Genomic DNA, 17,635 nt, shown 5'->3' with positions numbered 1-17,635 from the left:
TTGTTGGATCAGAAATCTGTTGCTTGCTAGTTTTCTACTTTTGGTTCCTTCTTGTACTAGTTGTGTTTAAAGAACTTGAAGTTCGTGAAATTTTGAAGAAAATTATTTGTTCTGAACAACTTGCCCTTGATGTTTATGGTTCACATGGACCTTTTAGGAAGGTCTTGTATCTACCTTCTGTCATGGAGCTTAGATAGAAAGTTCCGTCCTCGATGATTTGAGGAAACCAGATTTTACAATTGAGAATCGAGTCAAAATGAGTTGATATGATGAAAGCAATTATATATTTTCTTGGTTTGTTTCAATTACTAAAAAGTCTTGGGTTCTTGCGCTTCCTTGACTAAAATAAATTTACCTATCAAAAAAATATTTTCTTGGTTTGCTTATGATCTGTGTGTGTATATACACACATATATACTTGGAGACAAAAAACAACACTTGTATCAATTGTTTACAAGGTCTACGCCTTTTGGTTGCCCATATTACTTGAGTTTTGACTCATACTTATCAAGATTTTTCGGAAAGGTGTTGACTTTTTAGGTCAAGATAATTTTTCCCATGCTAACGTATGATCTTCTATTTAGAATACTGGATCTCTGCTTACAATGAGGGCAATCTGATTTAAAGTATGATAAAAGTTTTAGCAGATCTTTATAAAAGTTTATGAATTGTGTGATTGAAAAGTTGGTAAAAGTTATGATTCGCAGGAGATGTAGGTTTAAAATTAGTTTGGCATCATGAATTAGGTCGGGGTGGCTGGTGGCTTTGGGATCCCGTAGAAAATGAGTGGTTTGATGGGAGTAAGAATTTTCAGGAACATTTGGAACGTTTCGTTTATGGACGGAAGAGCAGTTTGCAAGTAGTGTTCGATCAATTACGTATTAATCAATTTTAAGTAGGATTTTTGGGAACGTATCAATAAGCTAAACCCATGCTGTGAGTTTTTTCATGCCATAAATAAATTTGGAACACTCAAGAAACTAGTTGAAAAGTTGACAAAATTTAAAATTTATCAAACAAGCACTAAATTCGTTATGTTGAGTTTCTCCTATGATTCCTAACTACTTTCTCTGCCCTTTCAACTGCCATTCTCTTCCATTTTACATTTCGTTTTTCAATATGTACCACTTGGTTATATGGTGATGTACATGTTTTTAGTTGTAAGCTCTGATACTTTATAATTCTGTCAGTCAATCAAAAGAGTTCACAGACACTCAGAGCTTGTTGGCGCATTGCTCCATGTCACACAAGTTTGGGTTGAGAGCACAACATTTGGGTCTTCACAGAGCAATATGTGTTCTAATGGGATGGGACAGTATGAGTGCCTCAAGTATTCCTACAATGGTTTCCATATCTGAAGCTTTGGCTCAAAAAGATGACCTTATACTCTGGCCTCCAGTTATCATTGTACATAACACTTGTAAGTTTCGCAAAAGTTCCACGGGAAAAGAAGTAATAAATCTGGAAGCCTTTGAGGATTTCCTTAGAGGTCAGTACATGATTTATTTTATTTGGTGGACACACACATATGGATATATCCACTACACATTTGGTTTCCCCTTCTGTACCAAAATCCACTCTTGTCTAGGCGGGGGCTTGGCATTGATCCCTACCTCGTCTGCTGAGGCGAGGAGGGGGCATACCAACCCTTACCTCCGGAGGTACAAAAGGAGGAGGAAGAGAACTTGTAGATCTATATTACGGATTACTGCTCCCATCACATAGGATCCTTACGGAAAACAATTTGAAAATGGATGCACGATATCTAATATGAAATTGTGCATGACTGCGTTCATGTTTCTAATATCTGAAAATGACAATAGCCATCTCTTTTGCTTGGCTGCTTTCTCATGTGTGGTTACAGGTAAAGGCTTTAGTGGTGGACAAATGAAGGTATGCCTCGGGAATCCTGGAAACACTATTATAATGGTGGTGAAATTCTTGGGCACGGCAACTGGTTTACAAGATGCAGAGAGATTAAAGAAATACTTTGAAGAAAACAATCGTGGTAGAGCAGATTTTGAGAAACTTGCTTCTGTTGAAGGCAAAAGACGCAATAGTCATGAAGCCAGAACAAAAGCAGGCAAGCTAGACGAGCTTTTTCTGTATGGCTACATGGGAATAGCAGAGGATCTGGATAAAGTTGATTTTGACACCAAGAGGAGATGCTCGGTTAGGAGCTACAAGGAGATTCAGGATATTGCTAATGATCCTGTCAAAGTTGATCACAGCTAGTGCAACAACTGAAATATTTGACCGCTTACTTATATTTGACTTCTTGTGAATATAAAAGTAGATTGAGAAATCGATTCTGCTTTTCCATTTACGTTTTGGTTAAGTGAATTGTGAGTCTGCCGGGGTTGTATTTTGTATAATAATATTAGATGGATGTGCTGTTTCCTATGACAAACTTTGTCAGTTGACAGTATAAAGTCACCAGTTTGGGCATTGACAAAAATATTGCTCATGTTTTCTGGAAGCTTGTGGAGGTTATGCTGCCTTCTTTTAAAGTCTTTCCCATTCTCAGCTTGCAATTAGATCTCTGTTCTCGAGGCAAAATGAAGGCATATGTAGACATAACTAGTATGTTATTGAACAGAGATAAGTTAGTTGTGTATTATCTCAAAATAAACAAAAACAAACACCAAGATACACTTCAAGAATATCAAGGGTAGAAGCAAATAAGGTTAAGAAGAAATCCAACAATATTTTTATTTAATTTGAAGAACAATCAAATTACGTTAATGTACATTCATTTCTTTGCCAAAAAACTAAATGAAGTAAATGATTACCAAAAAAAAAGAAAGAGAACACATGGAAATTTAATTTGCCTTCTTAGGATATATTTCCGTAACTGTCTGTGCATGACAAATTTTTCTTGATTTCTTGTCCTCTTCATCTCCTCTGGAAGTTCAACACCTTGATGCCATATACAAAGACAGAGAAGAAAAGAAGTGCCCAACCAACATGTGCCAAAGCAACATATCCTAGGAAATCGGATTCATAACCTAGAAACTGTTTAAGATAGTCCTTCACTGGGATGCCACCATGATTGGGTACAAGTACATTGTCCGTTATGTCCCCAACTTGTGATGTTACAAGCCCATAGATGGTCCATGCCACTGGAGAACCCCAGTAGTACCACCTCCACCATATGGGAATTTGCTGCAAGTTTTAAGATTTTATACAGAATTAGATTCATTCAATAATATAAATCTTAAAACAAAGTCATTTTATTTTTAGGATAAAGGAGGAGGGTTATGGCAGGTTGACGATTGCAAATATTTGCCAACTTTGGAAAAAAATGCAACCGTATTGTTAGAAGAGTGATTATATTTACCATTCGAGGAATGAGGAAACCCGAAAACAGGTTCCAGAAGCTGAGGAAAAATGACATGACAATTGCAGCTATTTGGTAACTTGGGGTAAGGGCTACAAGCATCATTCCATAGAGAGTGAAGTAGACAAAGCACATGAAAACATAGTAATAGAACCACAAGAACTTGTCTGCTTGCCAATCGAATCCGATCATCGAGTAAAGGAGAAGGCTGTAAACAAAGGTTTGGATGGCTACATAAATTGTTTCTACAGCCACCTGTGCCAAAAAAAAAAGAGAGAGAGAGAGAGAGACTCGACTAACTCCATCACTTCCTCAACAAACATCTGAAATCAATACATAGAAGTGTCAGTTCTTAATTAGTAGATTAAAGTTCAGTATCATAACGTTGGACAGATAAGAAAAAACTTGCCTGCCTTGTTTCATTTTTTACATCTGCTGGAAGACGTAGCCAGGCCGAATACATGAGAGACTCCTCAACGGTAACATGTGGAGAGTGAATGTCATTCTGTTCACAGTAGCCACTAACGCGTGCAAATGTCACTTGATTCTTCAGGTAACCAGATATTCTGATGTCCCCTTCAATGTATCCACCAGTTTTTCTCCCAGCTAAAACATCCATCAAAGTGGTTTTTCCAGCGCCACTGACCCCCATCAATGCTGTTAAAACACCAGGCCTAAAAGCACCACTGACATCTCGCAACAATTGGAGCCGCGTCTCCTCAACTCCTTGGCTTTTCATTTCCTAATAGTCACACCAAAAACAAATAATAGAATACGTTTTCTGATTGATAATTACCCGTAGAAAAAGAGGACATGATCGACAGATTAGTTACTCACTGCTGGCATATCAACGTAGTAATTTACGTGATCAAATGAAAGTGATAAGGGCGTGAACGGGAGGACCATTCCTCGTTTATTAGTTGCACTGACTGAATCGTTTACATTTTCTTGTTCGGGCATGTTTTTCCCTGCAGAAACAACAGATTTTATAAGTAATGAGAATTATAGAAATTGTGCACTCATGTCATTCCAAAAATCCTAGTAGTTCTATTTAAGACAATGAAGTTGAGTTCCAATTCCAAACGCCCAGACCTGGAGAGGCTGAGCTCCTTTCTGTTGCCACCTTCCCATTAGAGAATGGCCGCTTTTTCTTCTTACTTTCACCTTCCGAGATTAAATTAACAGATTTGGAATCTCCCAATGCTGCATTCAAGGTTTAGAAAACAGTTAAACTCGATTTCAGGTTTTCATTTTAAGATTTAAAATGTAGTAAAAAATTAATTCAGTTTCCTGAGAACGGTAACTAATCAATACTTAAAAACTATTATCTTACGTTTCAAGAACGTCAATGCTGCAACAAAGCAGAGGTTGAAGAAAAGAGAAAATCCAAACAGCGCAATAACACAGATCCAATACCAATGTTCTTCCGTGAACATCCCCCTGCCTTCTAGAAGTTCAAGACCAGCATTACTTCCACGAAATTCGGGATCAACATTAGGCTGTGAAGAAGAGATAAGAAGCTCACTGTAAGAATATCAAACGATAAGAAAGAAGTATAAACCCCAGAGTGAAAAAATGTCTGCAAACTATTGGTTAAGCTTACTGTTGACCATCTTTGGTCGAGAAATTCCACTAATACGATTGCATTTTGTCCGTATGACATTGGAGAAAGATAATAGGCCCATTTCATCCATGGCTGAAGGTCGTCTGAAGGAGAAGGAAAAAAAAAGAAAAAAAAGGAAAGATTAAAGATCGACTTTTTAGACTTCACATTTTGGCTATATTTGGAGTTCAACAACATCATTATTGTAATGGTATATGGATATTAGAAGATACAATTTCGAACCTTTGTCAATGATAAATCCGCCAAGGACAAAAACCAACAACAGGGTGAAGGTTCCTAGAGTATTTGCAACAACTTGTGTTCTTCCGAGGGCTGCAATGAAACGGAAGAGACCCAAGGCCATCTGATGGATACCAACAAATGCCAAGAATTGGCGAAAGAACCTGGAATTTCGATTGAGGAACACATTTATTATTTATTTATAGATCATTAAACATTTTTCCCATGAAGGACACAACCTATGAATATGTTTTGGTATGCTATAATCAAAGAGAAGTATTGAAACTTTTACCTGCTAGCAGCAGGAGCAAATCCAACAGTGTAATACGTGAGAATGATCCATATTCCTGACTCCATGAGAGAGATAGGAATCCTGAGGAGCCAAATTGGTAGAGCAAAAGCCCAGGCCGGGTAAAATAGGGCATCCCGTTGTTTGAAGAACACGGGAAGCCTAAATATGGTCATTGCAAGCTCAGCCATCCCATTGAACATCACGTTAATCAGGCTGAAGAAAAGTGCCCCATAGAATTTACCCCCATCATCTATCTCTCCATACTTCATGTGTGTTCTAAAGAACACAGTGAAAGTAAATAGAGCCATAATTGTAATTTGTGTAGTCTTAAAAATGTACACAAATGAGTTGCGTTTCATCAATAACCACTCTCTTGCAAAACAGGCTTTGAAAAGATCTTTGTTCGAGATACCATACTTCTCCTTCACCAATGCAGCTGGATGGGTTTTACTCTTGTCATAAGGGACACTGAGTTCACTGAAAAGTTTCTGCCCCATATAGAAAGACTCAAAGTGATTAACAAAGTCGGATACTGATATGTAACGGTAAGGTGCATTTTTCCTCGACCAATACTGTTCTTGGTCCTTCTTGGAAGTAACCTCCTGGAGAAAATCTGCGACTCCTTTCCTTTCGGGACATTTGAATCCCACGCTCTCAAAAAAATCGAGAACTTGCTCACGAGGACCTTGATATACAATTTTTCCTTCTGAAAGCAATATAATGTCATCAAAAAGATCAAAAGTTTCAGGGGCAGGTTGGAGAAGAGAGATTATCATGGTTAGATCCATTATATGAACCATTTGTCTCATGTACATGACGATTTGAAATGTGGTGGAACTGTCAAGACCAGTCGAGATTTCATCCATATAGAAAACTTTTGCAGGGCCAACCAACATTTCTCCTGCATTGAGAAAAACAAAATGGACCATCTTCATTAGCATTTCCGAATGGCCAATTATAAAGACACCTCAAAACCTCGACCACTTTTTTACATACCAGTCGTTACACGCTTCTTTTGTCCTCCAGAAATACCCCTTCTCATTTCATCGCCGACCATTGTATCAGCACAAATATCCAGTCCAATTATCTGTTGCACAAAACGGCATAATTTGGTTTTATATGTAGATTTCATTTGCCAGATAAATCATACAAATGACAGACAAGAAAACAAACCTTGAGCACATAGTCTGTGACCACACTACTCTTTTGGCCAGCAATTGCAATGGCTTTCATGAACGCATCAATCTCAGGGTCCGGCTTGATTCCTGCACCTTTTTCTCTCCTCGACAACTCAGAAAGCAGTTCATATCTTGCACCAACTCCAAAACAACGCCCTGAAAAATCCAAGGTTTCCCTAACAGTCATCTCACCGTGATGAAGATCATGCTGGCTTATGTAAGCACAAGTTCTCTGAGGAATGAACTCCCTCAATTCGTGGCCACAGTAAGTGATTTTCCCGGTTACCTAATGTCCAAAGCAAAAAATGAACAAGAAAATTAATCAAAGATTAAAGCCAAGGATCAAGAAATGTTCAGAATTCAATAATATGAAACAGTGTGTCTAAAATTACAAAATGACGCACCCTAAGATCTTCCTCTAACTTTCCTGCTAATGCCTTCAGCAAAGTAGTCTTCCCAGAGCTTGGAGGTCCCAGAAGTAGTGTCATCCTGAATATTACACATCAGTGCAAACCTTGGAAGAATGAAATAAATTAAAATTTAAAATTCCCATGTAGTGAATTTTTCAACTATCTTGTCTAAAAGTTTAGATTTTTAGGGACAAGTTCACTTTTTTAAAATTGCTTTCAACATGCTTGTTTTCTGTGCAGATATATTTACTCATCAAACGCTTGACATGAGAACCATAATGACAACTAATTGGCAGTGAGATTTGAATTCACAAAAACTGCCTACTCTAAACGCTTATTTATCTAAATCTAGTCTTCAACACTTACCTCGACGGTTTCACTATTCCAGAGACATCATCTAGTATTTTGATAGCTTTTTTCTTAGATGGGAAAATCTTCAGAGAACCAAGAATACCCTATTCACAACGTTAAACAAAATGACAGGACAAAAATCATTGGCAGCAGAAAAAACATTTTCAACTGGAATTCTTGCCATAATAAAATTAGATTAATCTCTGAATAATTCAGGGCACGAAGCAAATTACCTCGAATGCATTGATGGTTGAATTCAGCAAAGTTGGAAGTGCTCTGCTTCCACAAAATGCATCTCCTTCAATTGATAAATGTTCAAACCTGACTACACATTGGGGAATGCTGATCCCAACCCTGCACAAATAGTTTTATGATTATTATTTTGTTAGTAAGACCTTTTGTAAGTAGGGACTAGAACTTGATCTGTGATGTTCAATACTCATAATTAAAATCATCGATACCTATCAATTCGTTCTCGGAGCTTCAGCAGTAAATTCTCATTATCATCTTCGAAAGCTTTTAGCATACTGTCCATGAGTTGCTTCCTGTCTTCCATACCAAGATGGGAAAGATCAACTTCTTCACGGACAATTGTTCCATTGTCCAAAACCTTGTTCATAATTCCCTTCTTCATACGAGCATAAGTAGGAAGCCTTTCAATGGCAGCCCACTTAAGCTCTTCCTCATCATCACATCTCCCACTTTTTTGGAAAACATCTCCTCCCGGAGCCACCAACGCCTCCCGGATACTGGCAGATGCCCAGCCTTTCCGGCTAGCTGATGCAAAGCTCCCCCTCCGACTCATAGACCTCGCCAAGTCATCTTCTGTCACGGGAACCGCCATTAGTTCTAAATATGATTAATAGCTCCAGAAAATTCGTCACCAAGCAGGTGACAGGAAGAACTTGGTATTGTTTAATGGAAAGAGTGTCGATGAAGGAACTGGGAACCGAACATGGATTGCATGTGGTTGATGGAAGGTTTTTGGAGCCAAAATATATGGGGAGATGTCTGAAAGAGGACATGAATTCAGTTCCGAGAAATGGTATCAGAAAGTCGTCTATATTCCATGCTTTGTCAACTTCCGACAATATCAATGAACAAAACTGTTTCTGAAATATTCAGGTTTTTGTCTCTCTATGTCAAACTTCTTAGATACTTTCCGATACACAAGATAATATTAACATAAAATATATTACTTACATATCCTATTATCAAAATCCCATGGCCAATCACAAGATGTTACAACTACAATGAATAGGTGATTAAGAAAGGAAATGAAGATAAAAAATTGTGAATTTTTTTTTTTTTTTTTTTTATGTGATCTCCAAATGGCCAATGAAATTACAAAATATTGCCGAAAATTGCGGTCGAAAGAAAAAAAAAAATTGCATACAAATTGTCCAACAGGGATTACACCAATTATATGAGAAGCACAAGATGCAAATTTATAAATCACTTTGTTCCTGTCTTTAGAAACATAATAGCATGGAACACAACCCATGTTACCAAAAAGGACGAAGACGTTATATATAGTAATGTTATTTAGTACTACTGGTGCTACAATACTAGTCTACCCAACAGCCCCATCTACCCCTACCCATCCACTCCATACACAAGGGCACTGAATCACTGCCTGCTCCGCCAACACCCCCGCCTCCCTTGCCCGTCCCCCAAGGATCACCTTATTTCGCTTTCCCCGTATCACCCACATGACCCAACAACGAAATTCCAGCTCCGACTGAGAACAGCCCTTAGCTAACCCCATCAGAATTCATCAAGTATTGTCTGCCAAAGAAAATGGTTTTAAAGCTGCACCTTCCCGTCTGTTTCCAGATGAATTTCGCCCCATCACACAAACAGCGCATGGACTACTGTCTCCTGCCCCCCGAGCAAAAGCACTTGCCGTCCTGAATCAACTGCCTCCATGCTAATTAAGGTGAGTCGGTAATGAGTCATAAAAAACCCGCCAAATGGATAACTTAAATTTGGTTTCAGTTTCCACATGAACACAGCAGTGGCTGATCACAGAATTTGACTTTAAGAACTTGAGACCTTAATAGGGAAGAAAAAAATTGGAACATAATATAGCTGTCCAACAAGAAGCTTTATTAAAACATGGTAAATTAAACCATTACTTCAAAATCGTATGCATAAATTTGTTTCTTTATCTACTCTTGGTTTATATACAAGAATGTCTGTGTCCAAAATTCTACTGTGTTTCAAGATTTCCCCTCATCTCCTTTGGAAGTTCAGGTACTTGATACCGTAGGCAAAGACAAAGCCGAAAAGGACTGCCCAGGCAATATGGGTAGCAGCAACTGCTCCAAGGAAGTTGTGTTCAAATCCTAGGGAACTCTTGAGGTAATCATTTAATGGAATATCACCAAGGCCAGGCACTTTTACTGGTTCTGTCTTATCGCCCAACTGAGATGTCACAAGCCCATATATTGTCCATGCCACTGGAGAACCCCAGTAATACCACCTCCACCATATTGGGATTTCCTAAAATATCAAGCATTCAAGAATAATAAGACTTTTTTGGTGAAGAAACTTGCCAAAAGCAGTTCACATCTTCAAGGCATGGTTTAGAAACAAGGAAAAAAAAAAAGAAAAGAAACGAGCATTTTAACAGCTATACTGAGAAAGGAGATTGGAAAACTTAAAATGAGTGAAAAAACTGGTTGTCTTGTGCAAGTTTGGCTTAAAATCATTCCTGTTCCAACTACTCGTATTACAATATCACAAATGAATTAATAACCTCTTTTAAAGAAGTATATAAATTATTTCTCTTTTTTAACCCTATAAAGTTGGTTTAGCAAAAGAAAATTAGGAATGCATCCAAACATTGGAAATCAAATATGTCTAAGAATATAGTACATACTTGCACGTACTGTTTTCATAAAAACTCTTTGTATTTTGTACACTATAGACATAATGAAAGTTTCACACTGCCATTTAACATATGTAATTATCTCAAGTCTTTACACTCTATTTAAATCACCGCATTAATTTTCCAATCACGAGATAAACTCAGAATGTATTTGTTCTACTCTTGGTATTTATTTGCTCGGTAATCATTTTCTAACACACACACACACAATTTTCTTGTCTGGAGGGAGAAAGCATGCATCCTACAAATTTGTTCAATTTACTTTTTGCATGATATGGCTGCTACAAATTGCAAGTCAGGAGCTTTTAATAACAGTTAAGAGCATGTAATTACTTTTGTTCTGCAAGATATTCACTGTACTTTCCTGGGCAAGGACACAAGCATAACTCAGCTTATATGCATCAGTCTGGTTAGTAAAAATTCATATTTCATTTTACTTCTTGGTCTTTTTTTACATAGGAACCACATTCACCAAATACTGCATAATATTTCTCAAATTTCTTTATTTACTTACTGTTCTCGAGATAAGGAAGCCGGAGAACAAATTCCAAAAGCTGAGGAAAAACGTCATGACAATTGCAGCAATCTGGTAACTTGGAGTGAGTGCCACAAGCATCATTCCGTATAATGTGAAGTAGACAAAACACATAAATACGTAGAAATAGAACCAAAAGAATTTGTCAGCTTGCCAGTGGAATCCGATCATGGCGTAAAGGATAAGGCTATATATGAAAGTTTGGATACTGACGTAAATAGTCTCTATTGCCACCTGAGTGTAATAAAACAGAAATTTTTTATGTCATAGAGGCAATTTTTTTTTTATAAACAAACTGGGCATGGATGATTATCATGATACTATGTTTCTGTTACCTGCGCAAATGCATAAGGTAATGCCGAATACATTCCTGCTGCCTTTTCACGATAGAAGACAGTTCTCTCAACTGCTACAACCGACTGCACAGCATAAGTATTTGTTCCTCCAAGGAACATAACAGCAGAAAACATAGCTCCGAGTAAATTCATCAGGTCTTGCCGTTTAGAGCTATTAAAGAGAGATGAGATGTAAGATAAAAGACCAAATGAGAGAAGACAAAGATCTTGGGTCAATGTTTATTTGGAAATTTGACTAGTTAACTTACATTTTCTCTCCCTTCTTCCAGAAAATAACTCCAAATATAAGCCCAATAATTGTTGTCAAAAAAAACCTGATGGCATTGTACTGTGGATGCCTCCAGTAAGAAAAGTATTGCTTCCAGAAGCAAGCTTTGCACTGAGATATGAAGGACTGGGCATACAATGTCGGAAAATATAGGTCACTGCAACCTGGGGCTGGAGAGCTGATCTGTTTGATAACTTCTTGATTCCTTCTGAAAGCGATGGCAAGAACAATAGAGATTTGAGATTTTAGTCAGAAAAGTAAAACCAGAAAATAAACAAGACGGAATTCAAGTGCTATGTTTACTGGTATAAATCAGAGTTGGCATAAATTTCGGCAAAGTCCACATTAAGTTGAGCTTCAACAGCAGGAGTACTGATCTCAAGCATCCACATAGCAGGATTGTACCCTTCTTTGATCTCTGGAACCCCGGGTATAGACTCAAAAAAGAGAAGCATAATCAATTCCAAGATTGAAAAAATAAATAAATAAATAAATAAATTTGTTTGTATACCCTAGGTTTGTTGAAGAATCACATAAACACGTACTAGGCTTGTTGAAGAATCACATAAACACGTATGAGTACTATCTGGTATCACCCAGAAATACTTACTTGAAAATATTCTATTAACAGGCAAGAATGATGACCAAGAGAGCCGCCATAAATCACTTGTCCTCCTCTCTTCATTAACAATAGCTACAGGAAAAAAAGGTGTTGCGGCATAAGAACAAGAAGTTGAGAAACTACTCCCAAAGTAAAAAACTCTATAACTCATGGGCATGGCATGGCACAAAAATTGAACTTCTTTTTCTGTAGACATTCTAAAAGTGATTTTAATGATAATTACCTCATCAAAAGCTTCAAAAATATCTATGCTTGGTTGGTGAATAGTGCAGACAACGGTTCGTCCTGTATCTACGGTGTTTCGTACAGTACGCATCACAATTGCAGCAGCTCTAGCATCAAGACCAGATGTGGGTTCGTCCATGAAGATTATGGATGGATTTGCAACCAATTCTACAGCTATGGTTAGCCTCTTTCTCTGTTCAGTAGACAGACCATCTACTCCTGGAAGGCCAACTAAAGCATCTCTCAAGGGATTCAACTCGACCAATTCCATTACTTCATTAACAAACATCTAACAGAAAGAAGAATCATTAGTTGAAACCAACTCAAATCAGAGGTAAACAAAATCATCGGATTGAAGGCAACCTCTCACATGAAAAGTAACCAAAGATCTAGTGCAAGCTGACATACCTTTCGTGTTTGCTCATTTATATCTTGTGAAAGACGCAACCAAGCAGAGTATAGAAGGGACTCGTAAACAGTAACATGGGGAGAATGGATGTCATTTTGTTCACAGTAACCGCTGATGCGAGCAAAAGTTGATTGATTTTTCGGATAACCAGAAATATTGATACTTCCTTCAATGTATCCGCTAGTTTTTCTTCCTGCCAACACATCCATCAAGGTGGTCTTCCCAGCACCACTAACACCAACTAATGCCGTTAGAACTCCCGGCCTGAAAGCACCACTGACATCTCTCAAAAGTTGAAGATGAGATTTTTTAACTCCTTGCCTTTTCATTTCCTGGCAAAAATGCATGTTTGGAAGATTTCATTGCATCACTTGCAATATTATAGAGAGAGATATATCTTGCAAGTATAGAACTCAAAAGAAGTGACTTACGGTGGGCATATCAACATAATAATTCACGTGATCAAAGGCTAGAGACAAGGGTGTGAAAGGAAGCACCATTCCTTTTTTCTTGGTTGATTTCTCTTCAGAATTGTTTCCTTCGGACTTGTTTCTGATGGCCATATCTATACCTGCATTCATTAATGTCTGTCAGCCTAAATTGAAGACAGATAAGAAGGAAAATACTCAAATGCAAACAGTACAATCATTAATGAAAAGCTACAAATAAAGAAGTTATGACATGTAGAATCTCTTTATAATTACACAGTGTATTCTACAGATTTTTTTGGGGGTGAAACTCACGTAGACTCTTTCACCTAAAATTCATATAGTACTATTGAAAAGCATAATCCAAGAACAGCAAAGACAAAGTCGCATAATTCATAAGAAATCAACTGAGATAGAGACATTTTTGTTCAATGCTGCACATGATGTCTTTATTTTGTAATAATCAATCTAATCACCAATTTGATCATTTTGTATTTCTCAATATTATGGAGTCACATTTAGAAGAGCCAAAGACATTAGAAATTCAAATTAAGAGAATCAATGGCTATGGTCTCAGACCTTCAGACTTTGGAGCTGCAGAGGCTGGAGTACTCTCAGTTGTTGATCTTTCATTAGAGACTGGATCTTTCTTTTTCTCATTATCCTCATTCACAATAACAGATTTCGAATCACCAAGGGCTGCATGAGTTTACATTAAATGGTCAAAACTAGAATCAGACTCAATAATTCTGGCGGAAATAGAAAAGCAGAGCCATATCTTACGATTCAAGTATGTCAGCGCCACAGTAAAACAGATATTGAAGAGAATGGAAAACCCAAGGAGTGCAACAATACATATCCAATACATGTAGTCATCCACAAACATGCCCCTTGCCTTAAGAAGAACCTTCCCAACTGTAGGTTCGGGAAATCTTGGATCGGTGTTTGGCTAAGAAAGAGAGAAACAGTTAGATGTATTAAGATAATTAAACATGAAAAAAAATAAAAAAATAACTCACAGTACTCCATCTCTCATCCAGAAATTCATTAATGGCTATGGCATTCTGTCCATACATCATAGGGGAAATGTAACAACCCCATATCATCCATGGTTCAATGTCATCTGCTTATATAAAAGATTTAAAAGGTCATGTATATGAAACACGGGTACACAAACTTGTGTATATAAATTTACATATGATGGATTTGATGTATTACATAGGCACACACATTCGCAGAAATGAAATAATAAGTGTCAACAATGGAGAGACATGAAACTAACCTTTGGCAATAATAAAACCACCAAGGACAAAGACCAGTAGCAGTGAAAAGGTACCGAAAGTGTTGGCAATAACTTGTGTTCTTCCAAGGGAGGCAATAAAACGGAAGAGGGATAAAGCCATTTGATGCAAAGCAAAAAATGCCAATAGTTGGCGGAAAAACCTGAAAAATATAATGTGAGACAATAAGATTGAAATTTCTATTCTCATGTTTCTATATGCATGTGTTCTTCCAGGAACGTATATAAATGTAGTTAATGTTCAGGATCAAAGTGTAAGAACATACCTACTGGCTGCAGGAGCAAAGCCAATAGTGTAATAAGTAAGAACAATCCATATTAACGATTCCATAAGAGAGAGTGGGATCCTTAGAAGCCAAATTGGTAGTGAAAAAGCCCAAGCAGGGTAGAACAGAGCGTCCCTTTGTTTGAAGAACACAGGAAGTCTAATAACTATCAGTGCAAGTTCTGCTGTGCCATTAAACATCACATTAGTAAGGCTGAAAAACAGTGCACCATAAAATTTTTGTCCATCTTCCAGTTGACCAGATTTCATCTCTGTTCGAAAGAACACTGTAAAGGTAATTATTGACATAATAGTTATTTGGAATGTCTTGAATATATACAAGAAAGAGTTGCGTTTCATCAATAACCATTCCCTTGCCAAACATGCCTTGAAGAGTTCCATATGGGATATTCCATATTTATCTGTTACCAAAGCAGCAGGATGGGCTGTAGTTTTGTCATATGGAATTGATAGATCATTTAAAAGCTTCTGCCCAATGTGGGAAGAGTTGAACCGTTCCACAAACTCAGCCACTGAGATATAGCGATATGATTCATTCTTCTTGAACCAGTATTGCTCCTGGTCCTTTATAGAGGTAACCTCTTGCAGAAAGTCAGCAACTCCTTTTCTTTCAGGGCACCTGAATCCAACACTTTCGAAAAAATCAAGGATGCTTTCACGGGGACCTTGATAGACAATTTGTCCCTCTGAAAGCAAAATGATGTCATCGAAAAGTTCAAAAGTTTCAGGTGCAGGTTGGAGAAGTGAGATTATCGTTGTAACGTCCATGATATGAACCATCTGTCTCATATACTTAACAATTTGAAATGTAGTTGAACTGTCAAGACCAGTTGAGATTTCGTCAATGTAGAAAACTTTTGCTGGTCCAACCAACATTTCCCCTGCATTCAGCCCAAATATAAGAATTATAATCAAAAAACCTAATTAGAATCTGATCATAGCAAGAAAACAGCTGGCTTTGAAAATTTNATTCAGCCCAAATATAAGAATTATAATCAAAAAACCTAATTAGAATCTGATCATAGCAAGAAAACAGCTGGCTTTGAAAATTTTGGAATCCCTTAGATTCTATTTATATACCAGTTGTGAGCCTCTTCTTCTGTCCCCCAGAGATGCCCCTTCTCATCTCATCTCCCACCATTATATCTGGGCAAATGTCTAAACCAAGTATCTGTAATTGTGCCATAACAATCATTAGTTTGATATAGATACTTAAGTTGGCTAGAAATTATCTTCAACACTAAGAGGAAACCAACCTTAAGAACATAATCTGTGACTAAACTAGAATCTTGTCCCGCCATTGCTGTGGCTTTCACGAATGCATCTATTTCAGGATCAGGTTTAATTCCTGCATTTTTTTCTCGCTGTGACAATTCGACAAGGAGTTCATATCTGGTTCCGACTCCTAGGCAACGTCCTGAAAAATCCAATGTTTCTCGGACAGTCATCTCTCCGTGATGAAGGTCATGCTGGCTGATGTAAGAACAAGTCCTCTGGGGAATGAACTCTGACATTTCATGACCACAGTACGTGATTTTTCCCAATACCTACCAATATAATTTGTAGGAAATTGTGATTTAGTGAATAGAAGCCAGCAAAAAGTTGTAAACTATCAGCATGTCTGGTAGGGTGGATTGGGTAGCATCAGACATTGAGGAAGGAAAAAAAGTTATAATCATGTCCATTATACCATTCAATCTTATCCAATACATGAACTATGTAATCATACAAGTAAGGACTGCGCACCCTAAGATCCTTTTCTAGTTCTCCAGCAAGTGCCTTCAGCAATGTAGTTTTCCCAGCGCCAGGAGGCCCAAGAAGCAGTGTCATCCTAAATAGCACAGAACGAGAGATGAATTTGATCACACAATTCAATTGGCTATGCCATTATGCACATTTTTTCATGTCATGAATACTCGTCAAACTCCAGGTTTCATCACGAAAAACTCCAAGATAAAGCTGTATCTCAAGATATTATGTTTCCTTTTTCTTTTAACTTCTTTCTTTAGTATAATGACAAATTTCATAAACTTAGCATGACAAGTCAAATGTTAAATTATTCCAGCGTCTATACATTTAACATTAACAGACCTTGATGATTTTATGATTCCACTAACATCATGAAGTATCTTGACAACCCTTTTCTTGGAAGGAAGAATCTTCACTTTTTCAAAAACTCCCTGAAGACAGAAAAAGATTAAAAATAAACTTGAATGAAAGGAGATACTTTACCTTGCCCTGAAACTTGAATGACGACCGATACTAATCATAATCAGCATAAATAAAAAGTATGTGAAGTCTAATCTCGATTACAAGCTCATACCTGTTAAATTCATCATAAGAAATAAACCAATTACCTCAATCAGATTTAAGGTAACATTTAGCAGTGTAGGAAGTGCCCTTGATCCAACATATGCATCTCCTTCAATAGACAAGTGCTCATAACGAACTTCAATTTTGGGAATATCAATTCCCACCCTTATGACAAAAGAGGAGAGTTTCAAAGATCCAATTCAAACAAAAAATTAGGAATAATCATCTCATGAATAAACAAATTTGAACAGATAAAACATCATCAATACCATAACGACAACAAACTATACATCTTGTTCCAGATAAATGTAATATTCATCCTTAACAACTGCAATGTCATTAATATATATATAAAGTAAATTGTTTTGTTCTCACCTATCAGTCCTATCCCTTAGTCTCTGGAGGAACCTCTCATTATCTTCTTCAACCACTTTAAGAATGTTCTCGAGTAGCAACTTCTTATCTTGATTTCCCAGATTGGCAACATCAACCTCTTCACGAACAACTTTCCCATCATCCAACACTTGTTTAAGAATCCCTTTTCTTACACGATCATACGTCGGAAGCCTCTCAATTGCTGCCCACA

At 37.3% G+C, this 17,635-nt stretch overlaps 3 protein-coding genes across 4 annotated transcripts in view; 1 reads left to right on the top strand and 2 right to left on the bottom strand.

The window, feature by feature from the left end:
* Positions 1-2,479, top strand: part of LOC111407361 — a 6,843-nt gene extending 4,364 nt beyond the window's left edge. Inside the window, exons 2-3 of the mRNA XM_023036785.1 lie at positions 1,191-1,489; positions 1,865-2,479. Of these exons, the coding sequence (XP_022892553.1) occupies positions 1,191-1,489; positions 1,865-2,235 (670 nt within the window). The 3' untranslated portion in view covers positions 2,236-2,479. The remainder of the gene's footprint in view (positions 1-1,190; positions 1,490-1,864) is intronic.
* A 227-nt stretch (positions 2,480-2,706) lies between these two features.
* On the bottom strand, positions 2,707-9,310 carry LOC111408344 (pleiotropic drug resistance protein 2-like). The gene is made up of 17 exons (XM_023038112.1): positions 9,233-9,310; positions 7,876-8,239; positions 7,648-7,768; positions 7,430-7,518; positions 7,058-7,142; positions 6,649-6,939; positions 6,472-6,562; positions 5,476-6,376; positions 5,187-5,347; positions 4,944-5,047; positions 4,674-4,839; positions 4,433-4,543; positions 4,178-4,308; positions 3,750-4,082; positions 3,637-3,663; positions 3,341-3,604; positions 2,707-3,165 (listed from the first exon to the last, which is right to left on the bottom strand). The coding sequence occupies exons 1-17, from the start codon at positions 9,264-9,266 to the stop codon at positions 2,896-2,898; spliced, it is 3,543 nt and encodes a 1,180-aa protein (XP_022893880.1). The 5' UTR covers positions 9,267-9,310; the 3' UTR covers positions 2,707-2,895.
* Positions 9,311-9,630: 320 nt separating this feature from the next.
* Positions 9,631-16,909, bottom strand: LOC111407360 (pleiotropic drug resistance protein 2-like). Of its 2 annotated transcripts, XM_023036784.1 has the most exons (18): positions 16,828-16,909; positions 16,483-16,567; positions 15,993-16,283; positions 15,817-15,907; positions 14,717-15,617; positions 14,433-14,593; positions 14,170-14,273; positions 13,934-14,099; positions 13,730-13,849; positions 13,154-13,293; positions 12,722-13,054; positions 12,312-12,602; positions 12,077-12,160; positions 11,770-11,903; positions 11,447-11,671; positions 11,178-11,349; positions 10,822-11,076; positions 9,631-9,919 (listed from the first exon to the last, which is right to left on the bottom strand). In XM_023036784.1, the coding sequence occupies exons 2-18, from the start codon at positions 16,564-16,566 to the stop codon at positions 9,650-9,652; spliced, it is 3,822 nt and encodes a 1,273-aa protein (XP_022892552.1). In that variant the 5' UTR covers position 16,567; positions 16,828-16,909; the 3' UTR covers positions 9,631-9,649. The 2 variants fall into 2 exon arrangements, 1 of the variants encoding a protein (XP_022892552.1); XR_002705095.1 differs by lacking the exons at positions 9,631-9,919; positions 10,822-11,076 and having other exon boundaries at positions 11,257-11,349; positions 11,447-11,674; positions 11,770-11,884.
* Positions 16,910-17,635: the final 726 nt, after the last annotated feature.

This window comes from Olea europaea, chromosome 13, assembly GCF_002742605.1.
Source record: "Olea europaea var. sylvestris chromosome 13, O_europaea_v1, whole genome shotgun sequence".
Lineage (NCBI taxonomy): Eukaryota > Viridiplantae > Streptophyta > Magnoliopsida > Lamiales > Oleaceae > Olea > Olea europaea.
This window is presented reverse-complemented; position numbering and strand designations above follow the sequence as displayed.